General features: G+C 35.2%; 1 protein-coding gene across 4 annotated transcripts in view; it reads left to right on the forward strand.

The window, feature by feature from the left end:
* Positions 1–25,173, forward strand: part of UBR2 (ubiquitin protein ligase E3 component n-recognin 2) — a 165,647-nt gene that overhangs the window by 108,235 nt on the left and 32,239 nt on the right. For all 4 annotated transcript variants that reach the window (XM_077161820.1, XM_077161818.1, XM_077161817.1 and 1 more), the window contains exons 16-30: positions 1,381–1,442; positions 1,619–1,729; positions 2,766–2,831; positions 4,263–4,385; positions 4,530–4,593; positions 5,586–5,710; positions 8,261–8,313; positions 15,121–15,223; positions 15,974–16,022; positions 16,483–16,637; positions 17,883–17,985; positions 22,290–22,399; positions 22,511–22,591; positions 22,918–23,096; positions 23,727–23,926. In XM_077161820.1, the coding sequence (XP_077017935.1) occupies positions 1,381–1,442; positions 1,619–1,729; positions 2,766–2,831; positions 4,263–4,385; positions 4,530–4,593; positions 5,586–5,710; positions 8,261–8,313; positions 15,121–15,223; positions 15,974–16,022; positions 16,483–16,637; positions 17,883–17,985; positions 22,290–22,399; positions 22,511–22,591; positions 22,918–23,096; positions 23,727–23,926 (1,584 nt within the window). The remainder of the gene's footprint in view (positions 1–1,380; positions 1,443–1,618; positions 1,730–2,765; positions 2,832–4,262; positions 4,386–4,529; positions 4,594–5,585; positions 5,711–8,260; positions 8,314–15,120; positions 15,224–15,973; positions 16,023–16,482; positions 16,638–17,882; positions 17,986–22,289; positions 22,400–22,510; positions 22,592–22,917; positions 23,097–23,726; positions 23,927–25,173) is intronic.

Below are 25,173 nucleotides of genomic sequence, written 5' to 3' on the forward strand. Positions count from 1 at the left end.
GACAGGCAGTTTTTTAATTGTGATGAAGTTCATTTTTTCTGTTTTCTTCTTTTATTGCCCATGCTTTTGATGTCATATCCAAGAAATCATTACCAATCCAAGATTATTGAAGTTCTTTCCAGTGTTTTCTTCTGCAAGTTTACGGTTTTAACTCTTATGCTAAGTCCTTGATCCTTTTAGAGTTAATTTCTGTATGTGGTGTGAGTTAGAAGTCCAACCTCATTCTTTTGCCTGTGGATATCCCAATTTTCCCAACACCATTTGTTAAAGAGATAGTTTTTCCCCCATTGAATGGACTTGGCACTCTTCAGAAAAGGCCCGGTTTTTATTTTTTTTTAAGTGCTTTGAGCCTACTAAACTGTTGTTCCTCAATTTAGACAATTGACAAAATAGTGTTGTAAGGAAGTACTGGACTAGCAGGCCGGAAACTGGGTGCTCTCTCCAACTCACCTGCTGATCTCTTTTGCCTCTAAAATTCTGATTGTGTGAGTGGAAGCTGATGCTGAGAGTTACCCAAGGGGAAAACTGGCAATACCCTGAAAATGTTCTTATTTCTGCCTATTTCCCTGCCTTCCTTAAATATGTTCAGTGAATGTTTTTGAACATTCTCTTTCACTGTATCTGATAGACCTTGGACTGAATACTTATGATCTAATCAGAGAGCTAAGGAAAATACACAAAACAGTTCAAGAAGTGTGTGATAATGGAGTGTGTAATAATGGGGTTTTGAGCAATAAATATTGAGAACAAGTGACTAAAATGGAATTAGTAATGCGAGTTTTCTTGGGTTATAAAAACCAAACCCAAGCTTGAGCCAGTGGCAAACATAGATTGTAAAAAGCATTCTCTGTTTAGACAACAATATAAACAGTATATAATGAGAATGAACTGAAGTTAAGGTATAAAAGAAAACATTGCAGTTAGGAATTTTTGATCCTAAGCTTGAAGTTCTGAGTAACTTAATTTGTAGGTCAGGATCAGTGCAGAGCATGTCTCCTGGAGCCCATTCCTCTGTTCAACTGCCAGAAAACTTTGTGACTCTTAAAAGTTGGTATAACAGATAAGTTGCTTTTATAGGTAAATAGCTACTTTTGCTATATTTATATGTTCAGTGTCTACTTCCAGAAAATGTCATCACTGTATGTCAGCACATGTATTTAAACCTCTAATTCTAAGTGTGCCTTTGAGCAGAAGTTCATGAGTATAGAATTGAAAAAGCTTCAATTATGGATGCCATTCTTTTTATATCTTAATTTATAACCTGATAGGTTCCCAAAGAGAAAGAGAAAAAAGAAGTTAACTATGAAGTTGAGTGAATATTTCAACTTTTTTTCCTAAAAGGTTTTCACTTCTAGAAATTTTTTTTGTTCTTCTATGCAGGTTTACATGTATTATTAAGCAAAAGTGAAGTGGCGTATAAATTCCCAGAGCTGCTACCTCTAGTAAGTACTGACATTTAAAAGTCAAATACCTATTTATTATGTTCCATGAATTTGAAATAATTTTGAAACAAAAAAAAACCTTTAAAAATGTTTATTTCTGTTTTATATAAAACTTCCCTCCCTGTTAACCAACCTTCTTATAGCAGTTGAGATTTTTGTGCATTTTTGTATTACAGAGTGAACTTAGCCCCCCTATGTTGATAGAACACCCTCTTAGATGTCTTGTTTTATGCGCCCAAGTACATGCTGGAATGTGGAGAAGAAATGGGTTCTCTCTAGTAAACCAGGTATGTTTTCTCTTTTTAATCCTATAGTTTTCATTCCATTTCTTAGTCTCCGTGAAGGTTGTAATTTTCAAAGTACTTTGTCATTGAAAGTTGAGTATCTGTTTTTAAAATGTTTAAAATGATAAACCAGATGATATCTCAGAAAGTTTCTTAGAACTTTTATCCATAGTTTGTCAAGAAACAATTATCAATACCATAGTAAAAAACAAAAAGGAAAAAAATACAAAAAGTAAAAATGAACAGCAGTAGTCTTGATTTTCACATGAAATCATTTTTTTAGAGCAAGGTTAGCTATTTTAAAAAATAATCCAGTTTTCATCTATTTAAATTAAATTGAGTGAAAAGTTGAGTTCACTTGGTATATCTCTGAAATTGAGGTTTTAATTTTTAAATCTCCCCAGTGCTTGACATGATTTCCCTCCCACTCCCCCCACTTTTTCTTTTGTAGCTCTAAACCTACAACTGAACAACTTTTTGCTTTATTAGGACACCCAGAAAGTTGGCTGCAAACTATGAACCATGGAGTGACCACTGTAATCTGGAAATTTCTAATTAATTAATCTCTCTTAAAATAGTGTTACTTTTAGGGAAACCACATTATGTATATGTTTGTGTGCAAAGTTATGTGCTTTTGCAGGAGTGTGAAATGGAGGGAATTAGACAAATAAAACCTATTAACCTGGGTGCACGGATAGTTCAGTGGTAGAGTGCTTGCCTTCCATGCAGGAGACCCAGGCTCGATTCCCAGACCTATTAACCTATTTTTTTATATATGTTATTTTTCATAAAAAGAAAAAAAAGGAGGAGGAGTATAACTGAGAAGATAGGATTTAACAAATGAGTATGACAGCTTTTTTTTTTTTTTTTTGCATTGGTACACACTAGGAAACAAACCCAGGTCTCCGTCATGGCAGGCAAGGACTCTGCCACTGAGCCATGTTGCACTGTCCATAACTACTTTTTTGTGAATATATTTCACAATAAAAAAAGTTTAAAAAAAAACTATTAACCCAGAATAATTAATTTTTTTTTTTAGATTTATTACTACCATAATGTGAAATGCCGACGTGAAATGTTTGACAAGGATATAGTAATGCTTCAGGTAATGAATTTAAAGCATTGAACTTAAAGGTTGTAAGCGTTCTTATTTCTACAGGACCCAGTCATTTGTGATATCACTCCCAAATTTGTAACCCCACATAGGTAGCTCTTAACGCCACCTAGTTCTGTCCATTAAGCTTCAAACTCATTTAGCTTACAGCCTTTAAAACATTTCTTCCTAGACATATTTCAGATTTAACATGTTCAAAATAACTCCACTTATTTCCTGCATACCTTCTCTTGATCTTATACTCTTCCTACCTTGTTCCACAATCTACCCAGTTAGAAATCTGAAAGCCATCCTTTCTTCATTGTCCTCTGGTTAAAGATTCAACCCCTTAAATTCATTTCCAAGGTCTGAGGTACTATCCATTCCCTAATCCCATGCCAGTAATATTTAACTATGTTGAAAATTCCCTGAATTTATCATGCTCACTCTTAAATCTAAACTCTGCACATTTATTCCTCTTGCTCCCTAGACTGCCCACCCCTCCCCTTTCCATTTACCTAACTTCTTTTCCTATAAGTGTTAGTTTAGTATCACTTTCTCCAGGAATCTTTTCCTGACCCACCAAAACGTGGTTAAGTATCTCTTTTACAGGGACCCATATTATGGTGTTTACCCCATAGCATTCGTGACTCAGAATTGTAATTGCCTATTTACTTTTCCTTTTCGTTATTAGAGATACCTGTTTATTTTTCCTCTCTACCACTAAGCCATGGTGGATATCTTATTCCTCTTCTTATCCTGTGTGTCTAGCAGAATGCTAAGCATAGTTGTCCTATATTATGCCATAATATTGCTGAATAGATGAAAGTCAAGAAATGTAAATTTCAGAGAAAAATGTTGTTTCAAATAAATTAAAATCCAGCTTGATTTATAATTTATTCAAATGGTATTAAAGGAGAATTGAGGAATATTTGAAGCTAGTATTTAAAATCTGCCACTTAAGTAGTGTAATGAATGCTCAGCACACACCCACACAAAAAGGATGAGAGTCCTTAATAAGCATTTAAAATGATGTGCATAATACAGTATGAGAAGCTTAAGCAACATACCTCATTTCTCTCCGAGTCCCCACACCGGATGTTGATGAGAGAACCCTGAAATAAAACTTTGGAAGTGAATTCATACTGGTACAACTATTTGAAAGCAAAGTTAAAATAAGTCCTAGTCCAAGTTAGTCTGACATGTTGGTTTAGGGTTTATTTTTTGTTGTTGTCATCGTTGTTTACCAGTTTAGGTTCCTATCCATACTTGTTGGCTGCCACAAGTGGGTATTGGGCTTAGTGGGTTACCATCTTTTATTGGGGTTGCTGAACAAGTAAACTGCTTTCTGTTGTTTGTTTGCAAAGCAAAATGTTCCTCACTAATTGTTTGGTAACCTTTGACCTTCTTCTTCCTTTATCTCAAACATTAAAAAAAAAAAAGACAGGTGTATCTATGATGGATCCAAATCATTTCCTGATGATAATGCTCAGCCGCTTTGAACTTTATCAGATTTTCAGTACTCCAGACTATGGAAAACGATTTAGTTCTGAAATTACCCATAAGGTAAGAACATATTTTATGAGACGTCAGCACATCACTAAAGAAACAGAATCATCTTTCATTCTTTTTGGCTATGTTAATTATCTAAGATGATATGATATGCATTTTCTTATCTCTGAAATTTATTCCCCCCCAATTCTTTTATAGGATATAGTTCAGCAGAACAATACTCTAATAGAAGAAATGCTATACCTCATTATAATGCTTGTTGGTAAGTTTGGATTGTTTGAGACATTAATAAATTAACCTGAATTTTGTGACAGTAAGTAGTTCAGAACTTCCAAACTATATTTCTTTTGTTTTGAACTGATACTCAGTTTTAGGGAAAGGAAATTGGAGTTGGTATCTTTTTCTTCCCTCTTGTCAGTGTAATGCTGAGAGGGATTGTGCTGTGGTCCTTTGGAGAACAGAGGGAATATGACAAGTGAAGCTGAATAAATTGGAAGACTAACTTGAGAAAATAACGCAGGCGGAATTTAGCAAGCAAGGATTAGAATACTTAGGAGCTGTCCACTGTTACTTTATATCTTGGCTATGTTTTTCTCCATGGTTTTGTGGTACAAAAGTGTATTCTTGACGTTAGATATAATAATTCCAATTTAATGGAGATCTATAATAAGTATACCTTTCTTTTCTTGCCTATATTTTCAGTGCCTTTTTTCCTGTCTTTCACATTATTTTAACTCTTACTTTCTTTTATTTCCCTACTATTTCAGACCGTCTGTAGTCCATAGTGTAGAGAATCCTGGCTCCCTGAATACTATCAAGAGGTGATACCAATGAGGGAGGTCTCAGAAGGTGATACCTTATTTGTCACTAGATAGAAGAGGAAAGGAAAGCCCTCCCTTCCTTCTGTCATGTGGCAAATGGAGTAAAAACAGCTATCTAGGCTTCTGGTATAGCCATTGCTGCACCAGTTCTTCACTACATCTAATTCCTTTCCAACTTTCTAATCCCATTCCTTCAAAATAGCAACCAGAGTTCTCTCTCAACTGTATCAAGCCTGCATTCATTGTATCTGAGACACAGAAGTTTGGTTGGGAGCTGCTCTCTTCCTAGCTTGTTGCCAGAACAATTGATTTCCCATTGCACAGAGAGACCTAAGTAGACAAATAAATTGTGTTGCATGGTTTATAAGTATATATCACATAAATGTTGTGATTACATTAAATATGTATATATATACTTTCACATTGTTGACAGGAGAGAGATTTAGTCCTGGTGTTGGGCAGGTAAATGCTACAGATGAAATTAAGCGGGAGATTATCCACCAATTGAGCATCAGACCTATGGCTCATAGTGAATTGGTAAAGTCTTTACCTGAAGATGTAAGTAACTATGTTTTTAAAAATAAAATTGTAGAAATCCTTCCCTATTTATCATTGTACTAAAAATAGATTTACTTCAATATACCTTTCCCACAGTGGTAAAAACTATAGTTCTAGGGCATTAACATTTACTAGAAATAAATAGAAAAAGAAAAAACTGGGGACTGGGAGTAAAAAGCAGAATAGAAAATAGAATCTTTTACAGTGAAGCCTTGAAAGAGATCAAGATGTTGAAAAAAAGTAAACCCAGACTTGTAGGGAAGAAGCAGAGTAGGGAAATCTAGGATTCAATCCTTCCATTAAAATAACTATTAAACAGCCATGAACTTTCTGAAACAACTGTTTTGAAACTCCAGAGGCCAGAATAACACTGTATAGCATCCAGGGAAGAGCAGGAGGAACAGGCTGATAAATTACAGTAAAGAACTATAAATTGCTCTCTCCATACAGTACCAGTGTCCATCCCCCACCCTTGCAACAGGCCGCTGAAGGGCCCAGTCCCTGACTAACTGCTGCTGAGGACATAAAAATCCTTTTTCCCAAGAACAGGGGTTTGCATGGCCAGTCACTGATCACAGCTTTTGGTTAGCAAATTTGTATGGGGCTGTGTCCTGGCCCTGAGGGCAGCTATTGTTTTAACCCACCCTGGACGGGAGTAGAGGTGATGGATATTTAAAGACACAGAACTTCCTCAGGGATGTGAGGGAAAGTTAGCTGAAGGGCTGCATATACTAGGCAGGCCAGGAAAGCTCAGGCTTTGGGGAGCCATCAGAGAAGTTATTGGCATCCTTCCTAACACCCTCATGGGGCTCTTTGGAGCCAGTTTGTGCCCCCTTCATGAGCCCCTAACCCTGTTTTAGCCAGGAAAGACCAAGTTCAGAAAGTTCTCCCGGGGTGACCCTTCTCCTAGAATTTGCCTCCCAGGCAAAAACAGCTAGTGACAACAAAAGGAGTATTAAAAACTATAGAAGTGGACAGTCTTGGACAAAGGCCTCCCAGCTTGAGATATTTAGGAGAGGAAAGTTTGTCCTGTGGGAAACAGAAGAGACGACTAAACTCCTTTAAACACGAGAACTCCAAAACAGCTAAAAAGCAAAAGCCCAGGACAAGACAGAGATCCAGTAAGACGTAGATCAAAACTTTCAACTTTAACATTCATTCTTCTGGGAATTCAACCTATTTTATATTTGTTACATAATGATTCTTTTAGAAAATTTTTTATTATGAAAAATTTCAGACATTTACATGAATAGTAAAAATAGTGTAACAAGCCCCCATGCACCCATCACCATCTTTAACAGATAGCTAAGCAATCTTTTACATCTGTACCCCCACCACTAACTCTCTATTTTATAGAAAATACCAGATTTATCATTTCATTTATAAAATAGGATTATATGTATCTAAAACAATGGTTCTCAACCAGCGTAGATTTTATCCCGTAGGGGACATCTGGCAATATCTAAAGGCATTTTTTATTTTCACTACTTAGAGAGCAGGGACTTGTGCTACTGGCATCTTGTGGGTTAAGGCCAGAGATGTTATTAAACATCCTGCAATGCACAGAGCAAGCACCCACAACAAAGAATTATCTGGTCCAAATGTCAGTAGTGCTGATGTCAAAAAATTCTGATCTGAAAGATATGGATTAAAAACATATATATGACATATCCATATACCATTATCACACCTAAAAATATTAGCAATAATTAATACTTTCTTATTACCACCAAATATCTAGTAGGGTAAAATGACTTGGACTTTTTAATGCAAGAAATGAATCCTGGGTTGCTAGATGAAGAAGCAATTGTAGTTTAGCCTAGACTTTAGAATAAGGGTGACTAAAATTTAAAACAGCCCTTCAGAAATGTTATATACCTTATGCAAGGTCATGGCTTTAGTGTAGTGTTTCCTGGTTTGTGTTCCACAGAACCCCACAAGATATAAAATGGGTATTCCAGGGAAAAAGTATTTGGGTATTGCTTTTATACTATATTACCTTTAGGGAATCATTTTATATTATCAAGATAAAGATTCTGAGAAGTCTTATAGTAAAAAATACATGTTTAACTTCTTAAACCATACTTCACAAACATTTTTGATCAGAGAATTCCTATTTCTCAGAATTGTATTAACATCTCACTATGAAAGGGATGTGATTGGGAAATGCTGTATTATTGTAAATACCTAGGAAATTAGTATAGCCATTTCACAAAATATTGCAAATATTTTGCATAAATTTTGTTTAAATGTTATAGATGTTGTTTTCACTCTCTTCCTTTTGAAAGCTTTTACTTTGATTCCTTATGGTAGTGACAAGTGTTTTTTTTACTTTAATTTTATCAGTCTGAATGAATGTCAGTTTACCAAAACATCTGCCTAATTGTATATTAATTATTATGTTTACTATGGAATCCTCATCTGTAAAATTAGGAATAATAGTATATCTACTTCATGGAGCTTCTGTGAGGGTTAATAAAATAAAAACACAATGCTAAGCATTTATAATTACTAACATGAAACACACTCACTTGTTTCTTACACCTTCAGGAGAACAAGGAAACTGGCATGGAGAGTGTAATTGAAGCAGTTGCCTCTTTCAAGTGAGTTTGCTTCCTTTTATTTCACATTCATCTTTTTATACATTCATTTTATACATACATCCCCAAGAAATGTTTCCTTGATGGAATTGAGAATGACGTCTGTTGCTTTGAAGAGTGACAAATACTTTCAAATACATAATTCTGAACTAGATTTTTGAGACAGTTTCATTGACATTTCAGTTCTTTGATCTATACCTGTACGAGGAACTTAAGCCGTATGAGGGTTTTCATTACCTTTAAAATATATACTCATAGTTGATGGTTTCAGATAATTGAAATGAAGCTGAGCTGGTAATCTAAGTAAATGAATTGAGCTTTTTTTTTTTACAATGATTATTTAGATATTTTATTTAAATATGCCTATGTTTAGGTGGTTCAAATTTTCATGTTAATTGTAAAAACATTTCTATCTGTTCTAGTTTGCTAGCTGCCAGAATGCAATATACCAGAAACAGAATAGCTTTTAAAAAGGGGAATTTAATAGGTTTCTAGTTTACAGTTCTAAGGGCAAAAAAATGTCCCAATTAAAACAAGTCTATAGAAATGTCCAATCAAAGGCATCCAGGAAAAGATACCTTTGTACAAGAAGGCTGATGAAGTTCAGGGTTTCTCTCTCAAGTGAGAAGGCACATGGTGAACACAGTCAGGGTTCCTCTCTCATCTGGAAAGGTACTTGGTGAACACAGCATCATCTGCTAGCTTTCTCTCCTGGCTTCCTGTTTCATGAAGTTCCACAGGAGGCATTTCCTTCTTCACCTCCAGAGGTCATTGGCTGGTGGACTCTCTACTTCTCGTGGCTGTGTCGTTCTGTTATGCTCTCTCTGAAATCTCCATTCTCCAAAATGTTTCCTCTTTGATAGGATTCCAGTGAACTAATTAAGACCCACCCAAATGGGTGGAGACACATCTCCACCTAATCCAGTTTAACAACCACTGTTGATTGAGTCACGTTTCCAGGGAGATGATCTAATTACAGTTTCAAGCATACAGTACTGAATAGGGATTAGAGGAAACGGCTGCCTTTACAAAATGGGATTAGGATAAAAACATGGCTTTTCTAGGGCACATAATCCTTTTCAAACCAGCACAGTATCTTTATATTCGCCTGAAATCAGAAAATGTTTAGTAACACAGGTCATTACTATAGCAACATTGATATTTGTAATAACTTTCTACTTTATATTTTGAGACCATTCAGTTTTGACAGTTGGTCAAATGGTATTTAAGTTAGTGTTTAATACATAGAATTTAAGTACCTCTATCTGCATTTGTAGATTTTTCCCTTGTTGCCTTAATTTTAAATTGGTTTATGAAACTTACTGTGCAAACACAGGTTTTACAATGATTACTTAGCTACTTTATTTAAATATGCCTATGGTTAAACTAACTAAGATATCCAGTTTTTGGTGGTTCTAAGTGTATTGTTTGTATTCTTAAATAAAAATATTTTTTAAAAAAGAAAAAAGAACAGACATCTATTTTCCTGCAGTTCTGGAGGCCAGAAGTCCAAAACCAAGGTGTGGGCAGGGGCCACGCACCTGCTGGTGGTTCTCGAAGACAATCCTTTCCTGCCTCGTCCACTTCCTGTGGCCCTGGGTGTGTGGCAGCATCACTGCAGTCTGTGCCTCCAACTTCACATGGCCATCTCTCTCTGGGCTCTGTCCAAGTTTCCAAGTTTATCATAAAGACACCAGTTATATCAGCTTTAGGGCCCACTTTACTCCAGTATGACCTTATCTTAACTAATTACATCTGCAAAGACCCTATTTCCAAATAAAGTCACATTCTGAGGTTCTGGGGGCAGCTAAATTCTGGCAGACAATAATTCAACCCATACAGGTAGTAAGCGAGGAAAATTTTTTTGCATTTTGAAATAGTTGAAAATAAAAAAATGTAAAGCAAACTACTTCATCATATGTGAAAATTATATGAATTTCAAATTTTTGGTATCCATATAATTTCATTGGCACCCCGCCACACCCTTTCGCTTCCATATCGTCTGCAGCTGCTTTTTTACACTACAACTGCAGAGCTGAGTAGTTGTGACAGGGACCGTCTGGCCCAAAAAGCCGAAAATATTACTGTCTGGCCTTTTACCAAAAAAGTTTGCCCACTACTGTTCGAAACCATTTGGGAGTTAGTGGTAGACATCACACCTCTTTATTCCTAAACGCTTCAGTGTGTGTTTCCTAAAAACAATGGCATTCTCCTGTACATCCACAGTGCAATTATCAAATACAGAAAAGTTAACCTTGACACTACACAATGCTGTGATCTCATATGCTACTCAAGTTCAAATTTTGCCAACTGTGCCGTTAACATCCTTTTGGGGCAGCTTTCCTCTAGATCCTGGATCAGACGCAGGCTCACGCTTTGCAGGGCTGCTTGTAGCCACCTTTAACCAAGTCCTTGGCCTATCTCTGTCTCTCACGATACTGGCCTTTTTTTTGAGTCCAGTCCAGTCGTTTGGTAGAATGTCCCTGTGATGAGATTTCAGTTATGCATTTGGGGCAGGAAGACACTCCAGCAATGCCACATCCTTCTTGGTGCATCCCATCGTGGTGTGATAACCCACTCCTGTGTGAAAGCGGTGCTCACCTGGTTTCTCCAGGCACAGATGCCATCTTTCTATGGGCAATGAATAAGAATCTGCAGTTTCTGAAATTCTCCCTCCAGCTCGTGCCACTCGCGCTCTCAGCGCTCCAGCTGCCCGGACATGGTGCGCTGCGGAGGCGGGGGCTTCCGCAGCGTGACCCAGGCGGCCACGCGCTCCCGCACGCCAGTCCGCTCGTGGGAGCCGTCAGGAATTGAGGTTTCTTAATGTAGCTTTCTTTGTTTACATTAGAACGTGCCACCTAAATTTCAGGATAGCCTCTGAATATAGTCTTTTCTGGGATAGAATGTGTGCCCAGTAAATAAACCAATTTATCCCAAATTGTTGCATTTAATCCTGCTTTTTTCTTGCTCCCCTCCCTATAGACAGTGTCTTTATTTCTCTTTATTTATTTTTCTCTAAAAGAGAAAAATAAAGTATAAAAATACAGAAAAGTACAAAGAAAATAACATTACCTATCAACCACTTATATGATTTCTATTACATTTATCATTCTAAATTTGTCTCGGTACATGTAACACTTATGTCTATATGTGTGTTTCTAAATGTTTTTCTTTTTTTTTTTAACGTAATAAGCCTTCTCAGTAATATAGGTCCACTTCATTCTTTTTTATTTCTTCATTGTTATATAGTGTAAGGTGTTTAACCTTTTCTCTAATAGTGGTAGATTTTTAAGTTGTCAAATTTCCTCTATTACAAACAACAGAATTCTGAATATCCTGGCCCATGTATCATTTACACATGTATGTATCTATGATGTTTGAAAATATGTCTTTGAAGATTTTCTGGGTCAAAGGGAAGGCACGTATTACATTGTGATATTTCAAAATTACCTTCCAATGTTAAGTCTTCAGTTATACTCCTACTAGTAGTATTAGAGACAGCCCTGAAGCTTTGCTAGCACTTGATATGTATGATATTCTTTTTTTTCCTTGTAAAATTAAATTAAATTTAAAAATGTTATATAAACAGTCAGGAATTTTTTTAACTGGGGGAGGATAAAGTGTTGAGTACAAGGATGCCCAAATTTGTTAAGATTTAAGTTGATCCTGAATCTGATACAGAAACCAATCATGAAAATAAAACTACTCAGTTAGTTCTAAAAATATATTGATTATTTTGTGGGAAATCAGGTCTAATCAGTCAGCTCATTCTCCTAGATATTGCAATAGACTTTTTTTGAGGATGTCCCTCTCTCAAGGAATACTAGCCATCAGCAGTTTGCTTCTCTAAGACTTGAGAATCATTTTTGACTTCTCCTGCATCTAGCCATTCTCAAATCTTTTCTCCCCGCAGCAACCAGAAATGATCTGCATAAAATGCAAATCTGAACATCGATCATATATCACTCCCTTGCGAAAAAATGATATTCTTCATTTCTATATATCAGTGGGTATTTTGTTATTTTTTTAAATTTATTTATTAATTTAAAAAAATTCAACAGATCAACTAAAACATCAACATATATAATCAGTAATTCCAATATCATCACTTAGTTGCATATTCATCATTTCTTAAAACATTGCATCAATTCAGAAAAAGACAACAGAAAAAGAAATAAAATGAAAACAGAAAAAAAAAGATTATACATACCATACCCCTTACCCCTTGCTTCCATTAGCATTTCATACTAAATTTATTTTAACATTTGTTCCCCCTATTATTTATTTGTATTCCATATGTTCTACTCATCTGTTGACAAGGTAGATAAAAGGAGCATCAGACACAAGGTTTTCACAGTCACATAGTCACATTGTGAAAGCTATGTCATTATTCAGTCATTCTCAAGAAACATGGTTACTGGAACACAGCTCTACATTTTCAGGCAGTTCCCTCCAGCCTCTCCGTTACATCTCTTTTTTTTTAAATTAATTAAAAAAAAAATTACAAGAAACACAAACATTCCCAACACATACACTCAGCAATTCACAATATCATCACATAGTTGCATATTCGTCATCATGATCATTTCCCAGAACATTAGCATCAATTCAGAAAAAGAAATAGAAAGACAACAGAAAAATAAAACAAACAAAAAAAAAATTTTACATACCATACCCCTTACCCCTCCCTTTCATTGATCACTAGCATTTCAAACTAAATTTATTTTAACATTTGTTCCCCCTATTTTTTTATTTGTATTCCATATGTTCTACTAATCTGTTGACAAGGTAGATAAAAGGAGCATCAGACACCAGGTTTTCACAGTCACACAGTCACATTGTGAAAGCTTTATCATTATACAATCATCATCAAGAAACATGGTTACTGGAACACAGCTCTACATTTTCAGGCAGTTCCCTCCAGCCTCTCCATTACATCTTGGTTAACAGGGTGATATCTACTTAATGCATAAGAATAACCTCCAGGATAACCTCTCAACTCTGTTTGAAATCTCTCAGCCATTGACACTTTGTCTCATTTCACTCTTCCCCGTTTTGGTCAAGAAGGTTTTCTCAATCCCTTGATGCTGAGTCTCAGCTCATTCTAGGATTTCTGTCCTATGTTGCCAGGAAGGTCCACACCCCTGGGAGTCATGTCCCACGTAGACAGGGGGAGGGTGGTGAGTTTGCTTGTTGTGTTGGCTGGAGAGAGAGGCCACATCTGAGCAACAAAAGAGGCTCTCTTGGGAGTGACTCTTAGGCCTAATTTTAAGTAGGCTTGACCTAGCCCCTGTGGGGTTAAGTTTCATATGAATAAACCTCATGACTGGGGGCTCAGCTTTGGTTGTCCACACTGCTTGTGAGAATATCAAGAATTCAACTTGGGGAGGTTGAATTCTCCCCATTCTCACCGTTCCCCAAAGGGGACTTTGCTGAGCCCACTCACTGATCAAATCACTCTGGGATTCATCGGGGCATCACTCTGGACAAACCAAGAAAATCTCATGTCCTACCCAAGTTTCCAAGTACTTATGTTGTTCAACTATCTACATAAGTTATATTAGGAAATGCACTATTCAAAATATAAATTTTGTACCAAATAAGCATTTTTTGCTTTAGTCTCACACATAATTTGAAATTTTAAAATACTAATTACCATCTATTTTCAGCACCCTGGAGTAATGACATTCCTTTGTTCTTCCTCATGCAAAAACATTTTTAAAATTTGTACATTTAGTCACTATCATTATACACTCTAGGCATTCCTAGATTATACCATCTCATTCTTTATTGTCTATCTTTCTTTTTGATTTCATTTATGCCCCCAACCTTCCTCCGTCATTCTCACATTCAGCTTCATTCAGTGTTTTAACATAATTGTATTACAGTTAAGTAGTGTTGTGCTGTCCATTTCTGAGTTTTTATATTCAGTCCTATTGCACAATCTATCCCTTCAGCTGACCCCTTATTTTTGATAAGGGTAAAATGAAAGAGGTAGAATGAACATAGCCCAAATATCCCTAAAAAGTAGGAGAAAGATCAAAGGTGATAGTAGAATTATACAGAGAAGGTAAGGTTTAACATGATTGCCAAATCATTATACTGATATTTTTTTAGTCTCCTTATCTTTTAACTACTTTTATTTTATTTTATTTATTTATTTATTTTTTTACATGGGCAGGCACCGGGAATCGAACCCAGGTCCTCTGGCATGGCAGGCGAGCATTCTTGCCTCCTGAGCCACCATGGCCTGCCCCTTTTAACTACTTTTAGCTGCACAGTATCTTAGAGCAGCTACGAGTAAAAACCTAAAATTGTGGAATTGTAATCCATACCAAACTCTGAAATCTGTTGTACAACTATTTGTTGTACTTTGCTTTGAAATGTATTGCTTTTTTGTATATATGTTATTTTTTACAAAAAAGAAAAAAAAAGTCAATTGTGATAATGAAAAAATACTTATTTCTTCTAGCCTCCAATGCTCTGGAGCAGCTAGAAGGAAAATTCTGAAATGATTGTATAGTAGTCCATGACATACTCTGGAATCTGTCCTGTAACTGCTTGTTGAAGAGGGCTTTGAAAACTATTGCTTTTTTTTTTGCTTTGCTTTGTATATATGTTATATTATACAATAAGAAAAATGTTTAAAAAATGGGTGCATATAAAGCTTTGGATTCAGTTTGCCAAATTAACCCACAGAAAGTTATACCAGTGTATAAGAACTTTGCTTTCTTATTCTGATCTCTAAGTCTGTCTTATCTATTAATGTATGACTTTAGTAATAATATTTTAAGTGCCTTTCTTTCATAGGAAACCTGGATTAACAGGACGAGGCATGTACGAATTGAAATCAGAATGTGCGAAAGAGTTCAACTTGTATTTCTATCACTTTTCAAGGGCAGAGCAGTCAAAGGTAATTGAGAAAATTAAAAGTATACTGAGGGGGGGTGGATTTTTTTTCTTTAACAACTTTTGCTATTTCACATGTTGAAAAAGTTTGCATTTTGTTGTAGAAAATTTGGAAAATATATAAAAGGTTTATAAAGAAGAAAGTGCAAATTATCTATATTACTACCACCTAACATTTTGGGTTTTCCCTCCCTAGTGTTTTATATGTACATATATATTTATATACATAGCCAGGCAGTTATATATCATTATATGTTTTTTATGGGCTTTTGAAGATATATTATTAACCTGTATTAAAATCACTTAACCCATTTTAAATACATTTCAGAATTGATACTATTTAACATTATGCTTTTCTATAGGTTTTTGTGGAATTTCCCTAATCATTCTTCATTAGTTAAATTTTGCCTTTTAGCAGTCTTCTTTTAAAACATTTTTTCATTGAGTGACATCAAACAAAACTTAAACATGAAGCTTTTGTTTAGTTAATGTTGCTCATAGAGCACAGATCTATATAAGTTTTTTTGGTTTAGATTTGTACATATTCCCCTTACATTTTAATATAGCAAGGAAATTATTTGGTGATTCTTTTAGTGGAAAAAAAATAACTTTGACATCTCAAGTTGGGGGAGAGCAACAACACTAAAAATCTTTATAATCAGAAGTTAATACAGCAAAAATTGTCTCATGTCACTAGTTTAGGATATTAGGTTGTTTTGTATTACTAATTCTAGTCCAAATTACTTTTTATTAGGCAGAGGAAGCTCAACGGAAATTAAAAAGACAAAATAGGGAAGATACAGGTATTTTCAATTTCTTCTTTCCAAAATCTCATGCCTGTCCCTTTTGCTTATTAGATGGTAAGATAAAAGTGGCAAGACTCTTCTGTGCTAGGAATTGTATATAGGGCCATTTTATAAAACATTGTTTTCTGTTGACTACTATCATTATAATTGTGCTGGGTGAAGTGAAAGATTTAAATACAAAGCTTTCAGAGTAAACATTCTCCTGTTTAAAGGAATAATAAATATGGTAATATAGAAATAATCTGTATTTAGTCACCTGTTGGTTAATGGTTGTGTCTCAGCTCTTTAGTCATTTTTACCACTACTCTTTTTTGTAGCTGTTTTTATGCATTTGAATGACCTTGAGAAAGTAAAAATACCTTTAAGATGTTTGTTAATGAATATTCTTTGAGTGATGGTTTGGGATTTTTTTTTAAGTATGGTCTACAAAGGAAACCAATAATAACTTTATTTTCAGCACTTCCACCTCCAGTTTTACCTCCATTCTGCCCATTGTTTGCAAGTCTGGTTAACATTTTGCAATCAGATGTCATGTTATGCATCATGGGAACAATACTGCAATGGGCTGTAGAACATAATGGATATGCCTGGTCAGAATCCATGCTGCAAAGGGTAGGTTTGAAGTCATTTATTATTTTTATTTTAGTAGCAGAAACCAGAATTATCTGTAACTTGTACATGGAAATTTAGGATAAAAATGTACAATGTTACCTTTATTGGAAATACAGTTAACTGTTTTTATGTCTCGCAATGAAAATGAGAGCATAACAGAGTTGTTTTATATCATATGATTGTGATGATCTCAGTCCCATTAGCCAGTCTGTCTGTCACTGCTTATTGATTGGTACTGATCTGTCTTTGTATGTGTAGTGCTCTGATATTTGTATAATGTTTTACCCTGTACATTTGTTTCTTATTTAATTCTCTCAAAAAACCCTTCAGTTCATCAATATCTGTATTTTACAGTTGAAGAAATTGAGATTCAGAGACTTATGATCCTATAGCTAATAAGTGGCAAGTCTGGAACCTTATGTTTGCATTTTACTTTATAGCTTTAATGTAAGTCTTTCTTACATTATTATTTCATTGAATTCACACAACACCCCTATGAGTAGATAAAACTTTTTCTATCATATAGATAAGAAAGTCAGGTTTCGGTGAAGTTCAGTTAATTTGCCCACATTACTCAACTAGTACGTGGCATAACAATAATTATTAAGAACTTAATGCCTGCTATATGCCTTATTCTGTGCTAGGCACTTTACGTTTAGTAGTTGTAATTCTCGGAACTCTTAAGTGTATGTAGCTTGAAAACAGTGAAGAAGCCAAGATTCAAATTCAGGCCAGCTTTCCTACTAACATATATAAAACCTATATTGCATTGAGATAAAAGTATGTCTCTTTCTGAGATTATTAAAATGTAGTCCTTAGAAAGAGAAATTTAACCAGAGCATATCCTAGGCTAGATAATTACATGATAGATGCTTTCAGCTCTGTAGTTATTTGGTCACTGATTTTTAGAATTTTTTTTTTTTAGGCTGTTAGTGGAATAAAACTTAAAAGTATATATTACATCAGTTACTGGTCACATATGATAGTAATTCTAGTCTATACTGTGAATTTGCTATTGAATTTTCTTCCTGGCTAAAACAGAATTTTTGTTTTCTTTGCTGAGAATTCTTTAGAATGTATGTAGCGCTTAGTGTTTGAATTTAATAAAAATTAGTAGCTTGAATTGCTTTTTTTTGAATTTAGCCTTTAATTGTTCATCTTTTTTCAGTAGTGAATTGTTTTTTGTTACTTATAAAAATATGTACTTGGTTTTTTTACTTAAAGTTATGAAACATTTTATTTGAGGTGTTACATTTAATTGGAATGGCACTACAAGAAGAAAAACAACATTTAGAGAATGTCATGGAAGAGCATGTAGTAACTTTTACCTTCACTCAGAAGATATCAAGTAGGTATCCACTTTTTTACTAAACTTTTTACTAAATATAAGTGATTTTAAGTATGTAATGTAACCTCTTATTTGATCATAATAGATTTTAATTGAGTTATATTCAGTCCAAATATTTGAGACCAGATGTGTACATCTATTACAGGTACTTTATCAGATTTGAACATATTTTTATAAAACTGTGTGGGGTCTACACACTCTTAAAATACACATATTTTCATTCATGGACTACAAAAAATAATGAGAAGTCATTAGTTTGAAATGAGTATAGTACATATAGATATACTTTTCTATTTTTTTTTTTTTTTTTTGCTTGGGCAGGCACTGGAAATCAGCATGGCAGGCAAGAATTCTGCCTGCTGAACCACTGCAGCCTGCTAGGATATGCTTTTAAAAGAAAAAAAAAAATCAGGATTTCACTTTTATCGTTGCTATCTTATAAAAAACATAATATTCTATAGTACTGAATATAAGAAAATTAGCTATAGGGAATTATCATTTTTATATTTTATTATTATATTTTATTTTTATTTTTATTTTTATTTTATAAAATGTGACATTTTTTAGAAGGCCAAGGAGGTATTTCTAGCTTTTTATTATGAAAAATTTCAGACAAGTCAAAATAGTTTCTCAGTAAACATCCACATTCCTTCCACCTTGATTCGATGGTGGTTAATATTTTGCCACATTTGCTTTTTTGTATTTGCACACTTTTGAACCATTTGTTGTATACAACATAACATTTCATTTCTAAACATTTTAGCAATTCTCTCCTAAGAAGGACATTATTTGACGTCCCATCATCATATCTAAGAAAATAGTAATAGTAATTAATAGTAATAGTAATGCCCAGATATCATCTACTGTCTGGTCCACATTCAGATTTTCCCAGCTGTCTCAAAATTTCTTTCGTGATCTTTTTATTTATTTCTTTTTTTCCTTAGCAAAATCAGTCAGAGTTTGTGCATTGCTTTTGCTTACATCTTTTGTAACTTCAGTCTCCTGAACACTTTTTTTTACCTTAGGCCTTGACTTTTTGAAAATCCAGGCCAGTTGTTATAAAACAGCTCAAATTTTAGATTTTACTGTTTGTTTCCATGTGGTAGTGTTTGACCTATTCCATCTTCTCTGTTTCCTATAAACTGGGAAAATGAGTCTTGAGCTTGATTAGCTTTAGGTTAAACATGGTGGAAAAAATACTCTGTAGGTGATGATTAGTTCTTCATTTCACATCACATCAGGAGACAAAAAATACTATTAGTGATATCAAGTTTGATCTCTTGGTTTAAATGGTAACTGCAAATCTCTCCATTAAAAGATGAGTTTTTCTTTTTTTGTTAGCAAGTTAATCTATGAGGTGATACTTTTGTGTGTGTGGGGGGGTGATACTTGACACTAGAAGAAATTATCCTATTCCACAACTTTTTACCTTATCAATTTATCAACCACTTATGGTACTTTTTGAACTCGGTTATTTGCCTGGAGAGTACAAATTAATGATTTTCTAATTACACAATTCAGTCTGCATTTGTTAGTATTTTATCCTAAGTAAGCAAGCAGTTGGTCTAATAACTGTTACCTGGAATGATGACAAATGTGGATCTTTTTCATTTGTTTAGGCCTTCTTTTTAATATTACCTATGGACTTTTTGTTTCAAGGTTTTATAGTCAGCTGTAATCATTCCTTTTGGTGCTCAAGTTGTGCCCGGTTTGGTCAGTGGGAGTCAGTTCAAGCTGTGTTCTTTGGATTCATCCTATTAGTATTTGAGCATCACTTAGCTTTCTGGCACAAAAGATATTACAGGCTCATCTTGTACTTTTCCCTGCCCCAGACCTGTAATCAACCATTTGCTGAGGTGTTTAAATGAATTTATGGTAATATGATAGGAGTTTATGAATCCCTTGAGAGCAAAGAATTATTTCTATAATTTTGTTTAGTGTCATGTTCTCTTCCTTTCTTCCTAAATTGAAAATGACTGTGAGAATACTAGGTACTCCAGTTGGAGAATGGAGAGGAAGTAGTCCCACATGTTGCTTCATCTCTAATTTTCCTCATCTATATTTAAAGTTAATGAAAGGAAGAAGGGAAACTGCTTTTCCCCACAAGCCTTTCCCTACTCTTTTTTTCCCTCGATCATGAGGCTTACTCTTGTGAAGCTTATGTAGGTAGCAGAGAAGCTTAGCCTATCTATAGGTATGCCTAAAAGTTACTTCTGGAGGACTTCTTTTGTTGCTCAGATGTGGCCTCACTCTCTAAGCCCAACTCTGCAAGTGAAATCATTACCTCCCCCCTACATGGGACATGACATCCAGGGGTGAAAGTCTCCCTGGTGACGTGGAAGATGACTCCCAGAGATAAATCCGGCCTTGGCACTGTAAGAGATCAACAATTCCATCCTGACCATAAGGGGGAAAAAAGGTGTAACTAATGAAGTATCAGTGACCAAGACCATTCAAATAGAGTCAAGAGGCTACTCTGAAGATTGCTGTTAGGCAAGCTTCAATTAGACATTGCTACCTATCATCACCTACCAAACCCCAACCAGGACCACTCCAGCAAATCCTAAAGAACATCTAGGGCATTATATAAGATTCCACGAGGGTTCCATGCACTAGTGTAACTTTCCAGAAATCTACAGCTTCCATACGGGTCCCTGGACCAGTAAGTCCTGAAATCTAGAGGGCCCAGTCTCTCTAAAACATCAGATAGTTCCATCTCCCTATGCCATATTAGTGACAATCCTTCCAACATGAAGAAGTTAGAATGGCCATAGCCCAAACACCTCTAAAGAGAAGGCTGGAAAGATCAACGGTGATGATGGAGTTATACAGAGAAGATAGGATTTAACAAATGAGTATGATTGCTGAATCATTAAATTGATATCTCTTTTAGTTTCTAGTATCTTAGAGCAGCTAGAAGTAAAAACCTAAAATTGTGGAATTGTAACCCATGTCAAACTCTGAAATATGTTCTACAACTAAATGTGGTGCTGTGCTTTGAAATATATTGATTTTTTGTATATATGCTATTTTCCACAAAAAAAAGAAAGAAAAAAGTCAATTGTAATGATAAAAAAATATTTATGCCTTCTAGCCTCCTGTATTCTGGAGCAGCTAGAAGGAAAAATCTGAGAGGGTAGTATGGTAACCCATGACAGACTCTGGGATTTGTCCTGAAACTACTTGTTGAGGAGTGCTTTGAAAACTATTGCTTTTTTATTTCTTTGCTTTGTATATATGTTATACTATACAATTAAAAAGTTAAAAAAATAAAAATTAAAAAATTAATTAATTAAAGAAAAAGATCACCTAGTTGAATCTCTTCCCCTTTTAGAAAAGAGGAGTATTTAGCCAGGATGGCAATACTTAAATCAAGAAAATCAGTAATTGGACATTTCTGGCTGCAAAAATGAATTAGCTAAGCCTGAGAGCCACCCGCAGAGAACCTCTTTTGTTGCTCAAATGTGGCCTTTCTCTCTGAGCCAACTCAGCACGTGAAATCATTGCTTTCCCCCCTACACGGGACATGACTCCCAGAGGTGTAAATCTCCCTGGCAGTGAGGAACAGAAATCCTGGGATGAGCCAGGACCTGGCATCAAGGAATTGAGAAAGCCTTCTTGACAAAAGGAGGAAGAGAGAAATGAGACAAAGTTTCAGTGGCTGAGAGATTTCAAGCAGAGTCGAGAGGTTATCCTGGAGGTTATTCTTATCATTATATAGATATCCTATTTTAGTTCATGTTGTATTGGCATGCCTGGTGGGAAGTACCTGAAACTGTTGAGCTGTGTTCCAGTAGCTTTGATTCTTGACGTCGATTGTGTAACAGTACAACTTAAAATGTGACTGTGAGAGTGTGGAAGCCTTGTGTCTGATGCTTCCTTTATGTGGGATATGGACAGATGAGTAAAAAATATAGATTTAAAAAAAATAGCTAAATAATAAGGGGGATAAAGGGTAAAATAAATTGAGTAGATGGAAATACTAGTGATCCATGAGGGAAGGGTAAGGGGTATGATATGTATGAGTTTTTTCTTTTTCTTTCTTTTTTCTGGAATGATGCAAATGTTCGAAAAAATGATCATGGTGATGAATGCACAACTAAATGATGATATTGCGAGCCATTGATTGTATACCATGTATGGAATGTATGTGTGTGAAGATTTCTCAATAAAAATATTAAAATAACAGAAAAATGAATTAGCTAATATTAAATTTAAATATTCTCTTGAGAATATGGACTTGATTTTTATATTTTTCCCTCACATATTATTTAGTTATTACTCCTTTTACTTTTCCACCTTAGAACCTGGTGAAGCACCAAACAACTCTCCTAGCATTCTAGCAATGCTGGAAACGCTACAAAACGCTCCCTACCTAGAAGTCCATAAAGATATGATTAGGTGGATATTAAAGGTAAAATTTCCTACATTGTCTGCTTTTTGTGTGAAACATTAAATATTTGCTATTTGTTCATTTTGATAAGCTTTCATATCTTCAGGATAGCTGATACTTTTCTTTTTGTAGACTTTTAATGCTATTAAGAAGATACGGGAAAGTTCATCCACCAGTCCTGTGGCAGAGACAGAAGGAACCATAATGGAAGAGGTATAAGAAGTAAAGTATGGAAATACTGAAAAATTGTAGCAAGTTTACTATAAACAAATTAAATTTATCTGCACTTAAATTGGTATTATTCACAAACATTTAAATTCTAAGAAACATGTTGCTGTTTGTTTATATTTATTTGTTGTAGCTTTTTTTGGTCCAGTTATTTTTTGTGTGAGCGTTTTTTTGTTTTTTAATATGTTAGGTTGATTAAGAAGCCTTTTCACTTGTTTAAATAAGTAACTTTGTAGAATAATTTATTTCTGTTTTGGAAAGAAATGCGCATTTAATATTTAATGGTCTCATTGAGTGAAGTATAATTTCAGAGTTCAAGAGACAAAGACAAAGCTGAGAGGAAGAGAAAAGCTGAGATTGCCCGACTGCGCAGAGAAAAGATCATGGCCCAGATGTCTGAGATGCAGCGGCATTTTATTGATGAGAACAAAGAACTCTTTCAACAGACATTAGAACTAGATGCATCTACCTCTGCTGTTTTTGATAATAGGTAAAAATAATAATAAATTTTAAGTAATTTTTTAATCTCCAGATAAATGGTTCTCAACTGGGGGTGCAATTTTGCTTTTTGTTGTTGTTGTTCTTAATAAGTGCACTTGTAATCCTCAGGTAATTTAGTAGGGTTGATTGGTAAATTTTATGATAGGTAATTTTCCTCCAATTAGAGGAATTAATCTTTTGAAGAGGGTGTGAAGAGGGTAACAGTGCACAGTCCAGAAATTGAACCTGGGTCTCCCACGTTAGAGAAATTAATCTTAGAAATCTGACTTTATTACTATTTCAAGTTTAGGAACATATCTCTGCCAATAGATAATTCATGTGTGTATTTGAACTTCATCATACAGAAGGCCCATAACATTCATAAAAGAATGAGTACCCAGGGCTCAGCTAGCTGAGTTTCTGGCTTCTGTTTCATATTGGATTGCTGGAAAGATTAAAGGAGGTAGTTTTAATACATATGAAAGACTTGAACACTTAAGTCACCAAAACCCTGTGTATTGAATGAATATAGACATACCTGGGGTCTACTGTTTTGTGAGTAGTATGTTGCAAATTAATATATTATGAATACAGAAACTTCTTAGATTCATTAATTCTATTTATCACCTTTTTATTGCAGCCCTGTGGTTTCAGATATGACGCTTACAGCACTGGGCCCAGCACAAACATGGGTCCCTGAACAGAGACAGTTTGTTACCTGTATATTGTGTCAAGAGGAACAAGAGGTTAAGGTGGAAAGCAGGGCAATGGTCTTGGCAGCATTTGTTCAAAGATCAACTGTATTGTCAAAAAACCGAAGTAAATTCATTCATGATCCAGGTAAGTCACATCAAGATCCTCATCCACCCAGTTAATAATAACCGCCACTTAGGGTGCTTGGTGAAACACAGAAATTTATTAATCTAATATTAACTCCATAGGCTTGGACAAATTTAGGCAGAAACTGTATATTAGGAATTCATTTACAGATGTGTAAACCCTCAGGAAAATTAAGTATCTTGCCTGAATTATACAACTGGTAAATAGCAGGAATTCAAGGAAAAGTTTTTGTGATATATCATTACATATTTTGTTACTTAATCATTCTTTCCCATTCTTCAGTACACTTATAAAGTCTTAATAATTTTTTAACATTGAAATAAAAATAATTATATTGTTTCATGGAAATGATAATGCCAGGGTAGAAGTCGAGAGAACAATAGTACAGTTACCTATGTCACAGGCAATCACTGAGCCAGAATTTTTTTTTTTTTTTTTAACATGGGCAGGCACGGGGAATCGAACTCGGGTCCTTGGGCATGGCAGGCAAGCATTCTTACCTGCTGAGCCACCATGGCCCACCCACTGAGCCAGAATTTGATCTAGAATAGTGATACTTACAGATAGTGTTCACCAGAAAACAGATTCTTGAGATAGAGATTACCGTGCAGGACATTTATTTGAGAGCCTTGGAATCAACATCTGTGGAAAAAAAACGAATGAGCAAACTTGGGCAAAGGGAGAAGTTGAGCTATAATGCCATCCAAAGAAAAGCCTCATCCCTGGCAATGTGGGACATAACTTCCATGAATGAGCCTGGCCCTGGCACTGTGGGATTGGTGACACCTTTCTGACCAAAAGAGAGAACCTTAGTTCTGACAAAATAAGGTATCTGTGGCCAAGAGAGAGTTCGAATAGAATCAGGAGGCTTTTCTGGAGGCTACTCTTTTATGGAAGCTTCAGCTAGATATTGCTAATTGCCACTATTTGCCAAACCCTAACAAACACCATTCCTGCCAACCCTAAAGAACATCTAGGGCTCTATTTGAGATTCTACAGAAGTTTCATGCACTAAAATTGCTTTCCAGAAACCTACAACCTCCAAATGGAGCCCTGGACCAGATAAGTCCTGAAATGCAGAGGGGCCAGTCTCACCAGATCATCAACTAGTTCCATTCCCCTATCCCATTTTATTGACACCCCTTTCCAACATGAAAAAGATAGAATGGGCATAGCCCAAATATCCCTGAAGATTGGGAGAAGGATCAAAGGAGAAGGAAGAGTTATAACAGAGAAGAACAAATGAG

Source organism: Tamandua tetradactyla, chromosome 5 (genome assembly GCF_023851605.1).
Source record: "Tamandua tetradactyla isolate mTamTet1 chromosome 5, mTamTet1.pri, whole genome shotgun sequence".
Lineage (NCBI taxonomy): Eukaryota > Metazoa > Chordata > Mammalia > Pilosa > Myrmecophagidae > Tamandua > Tamandua tetradactyla.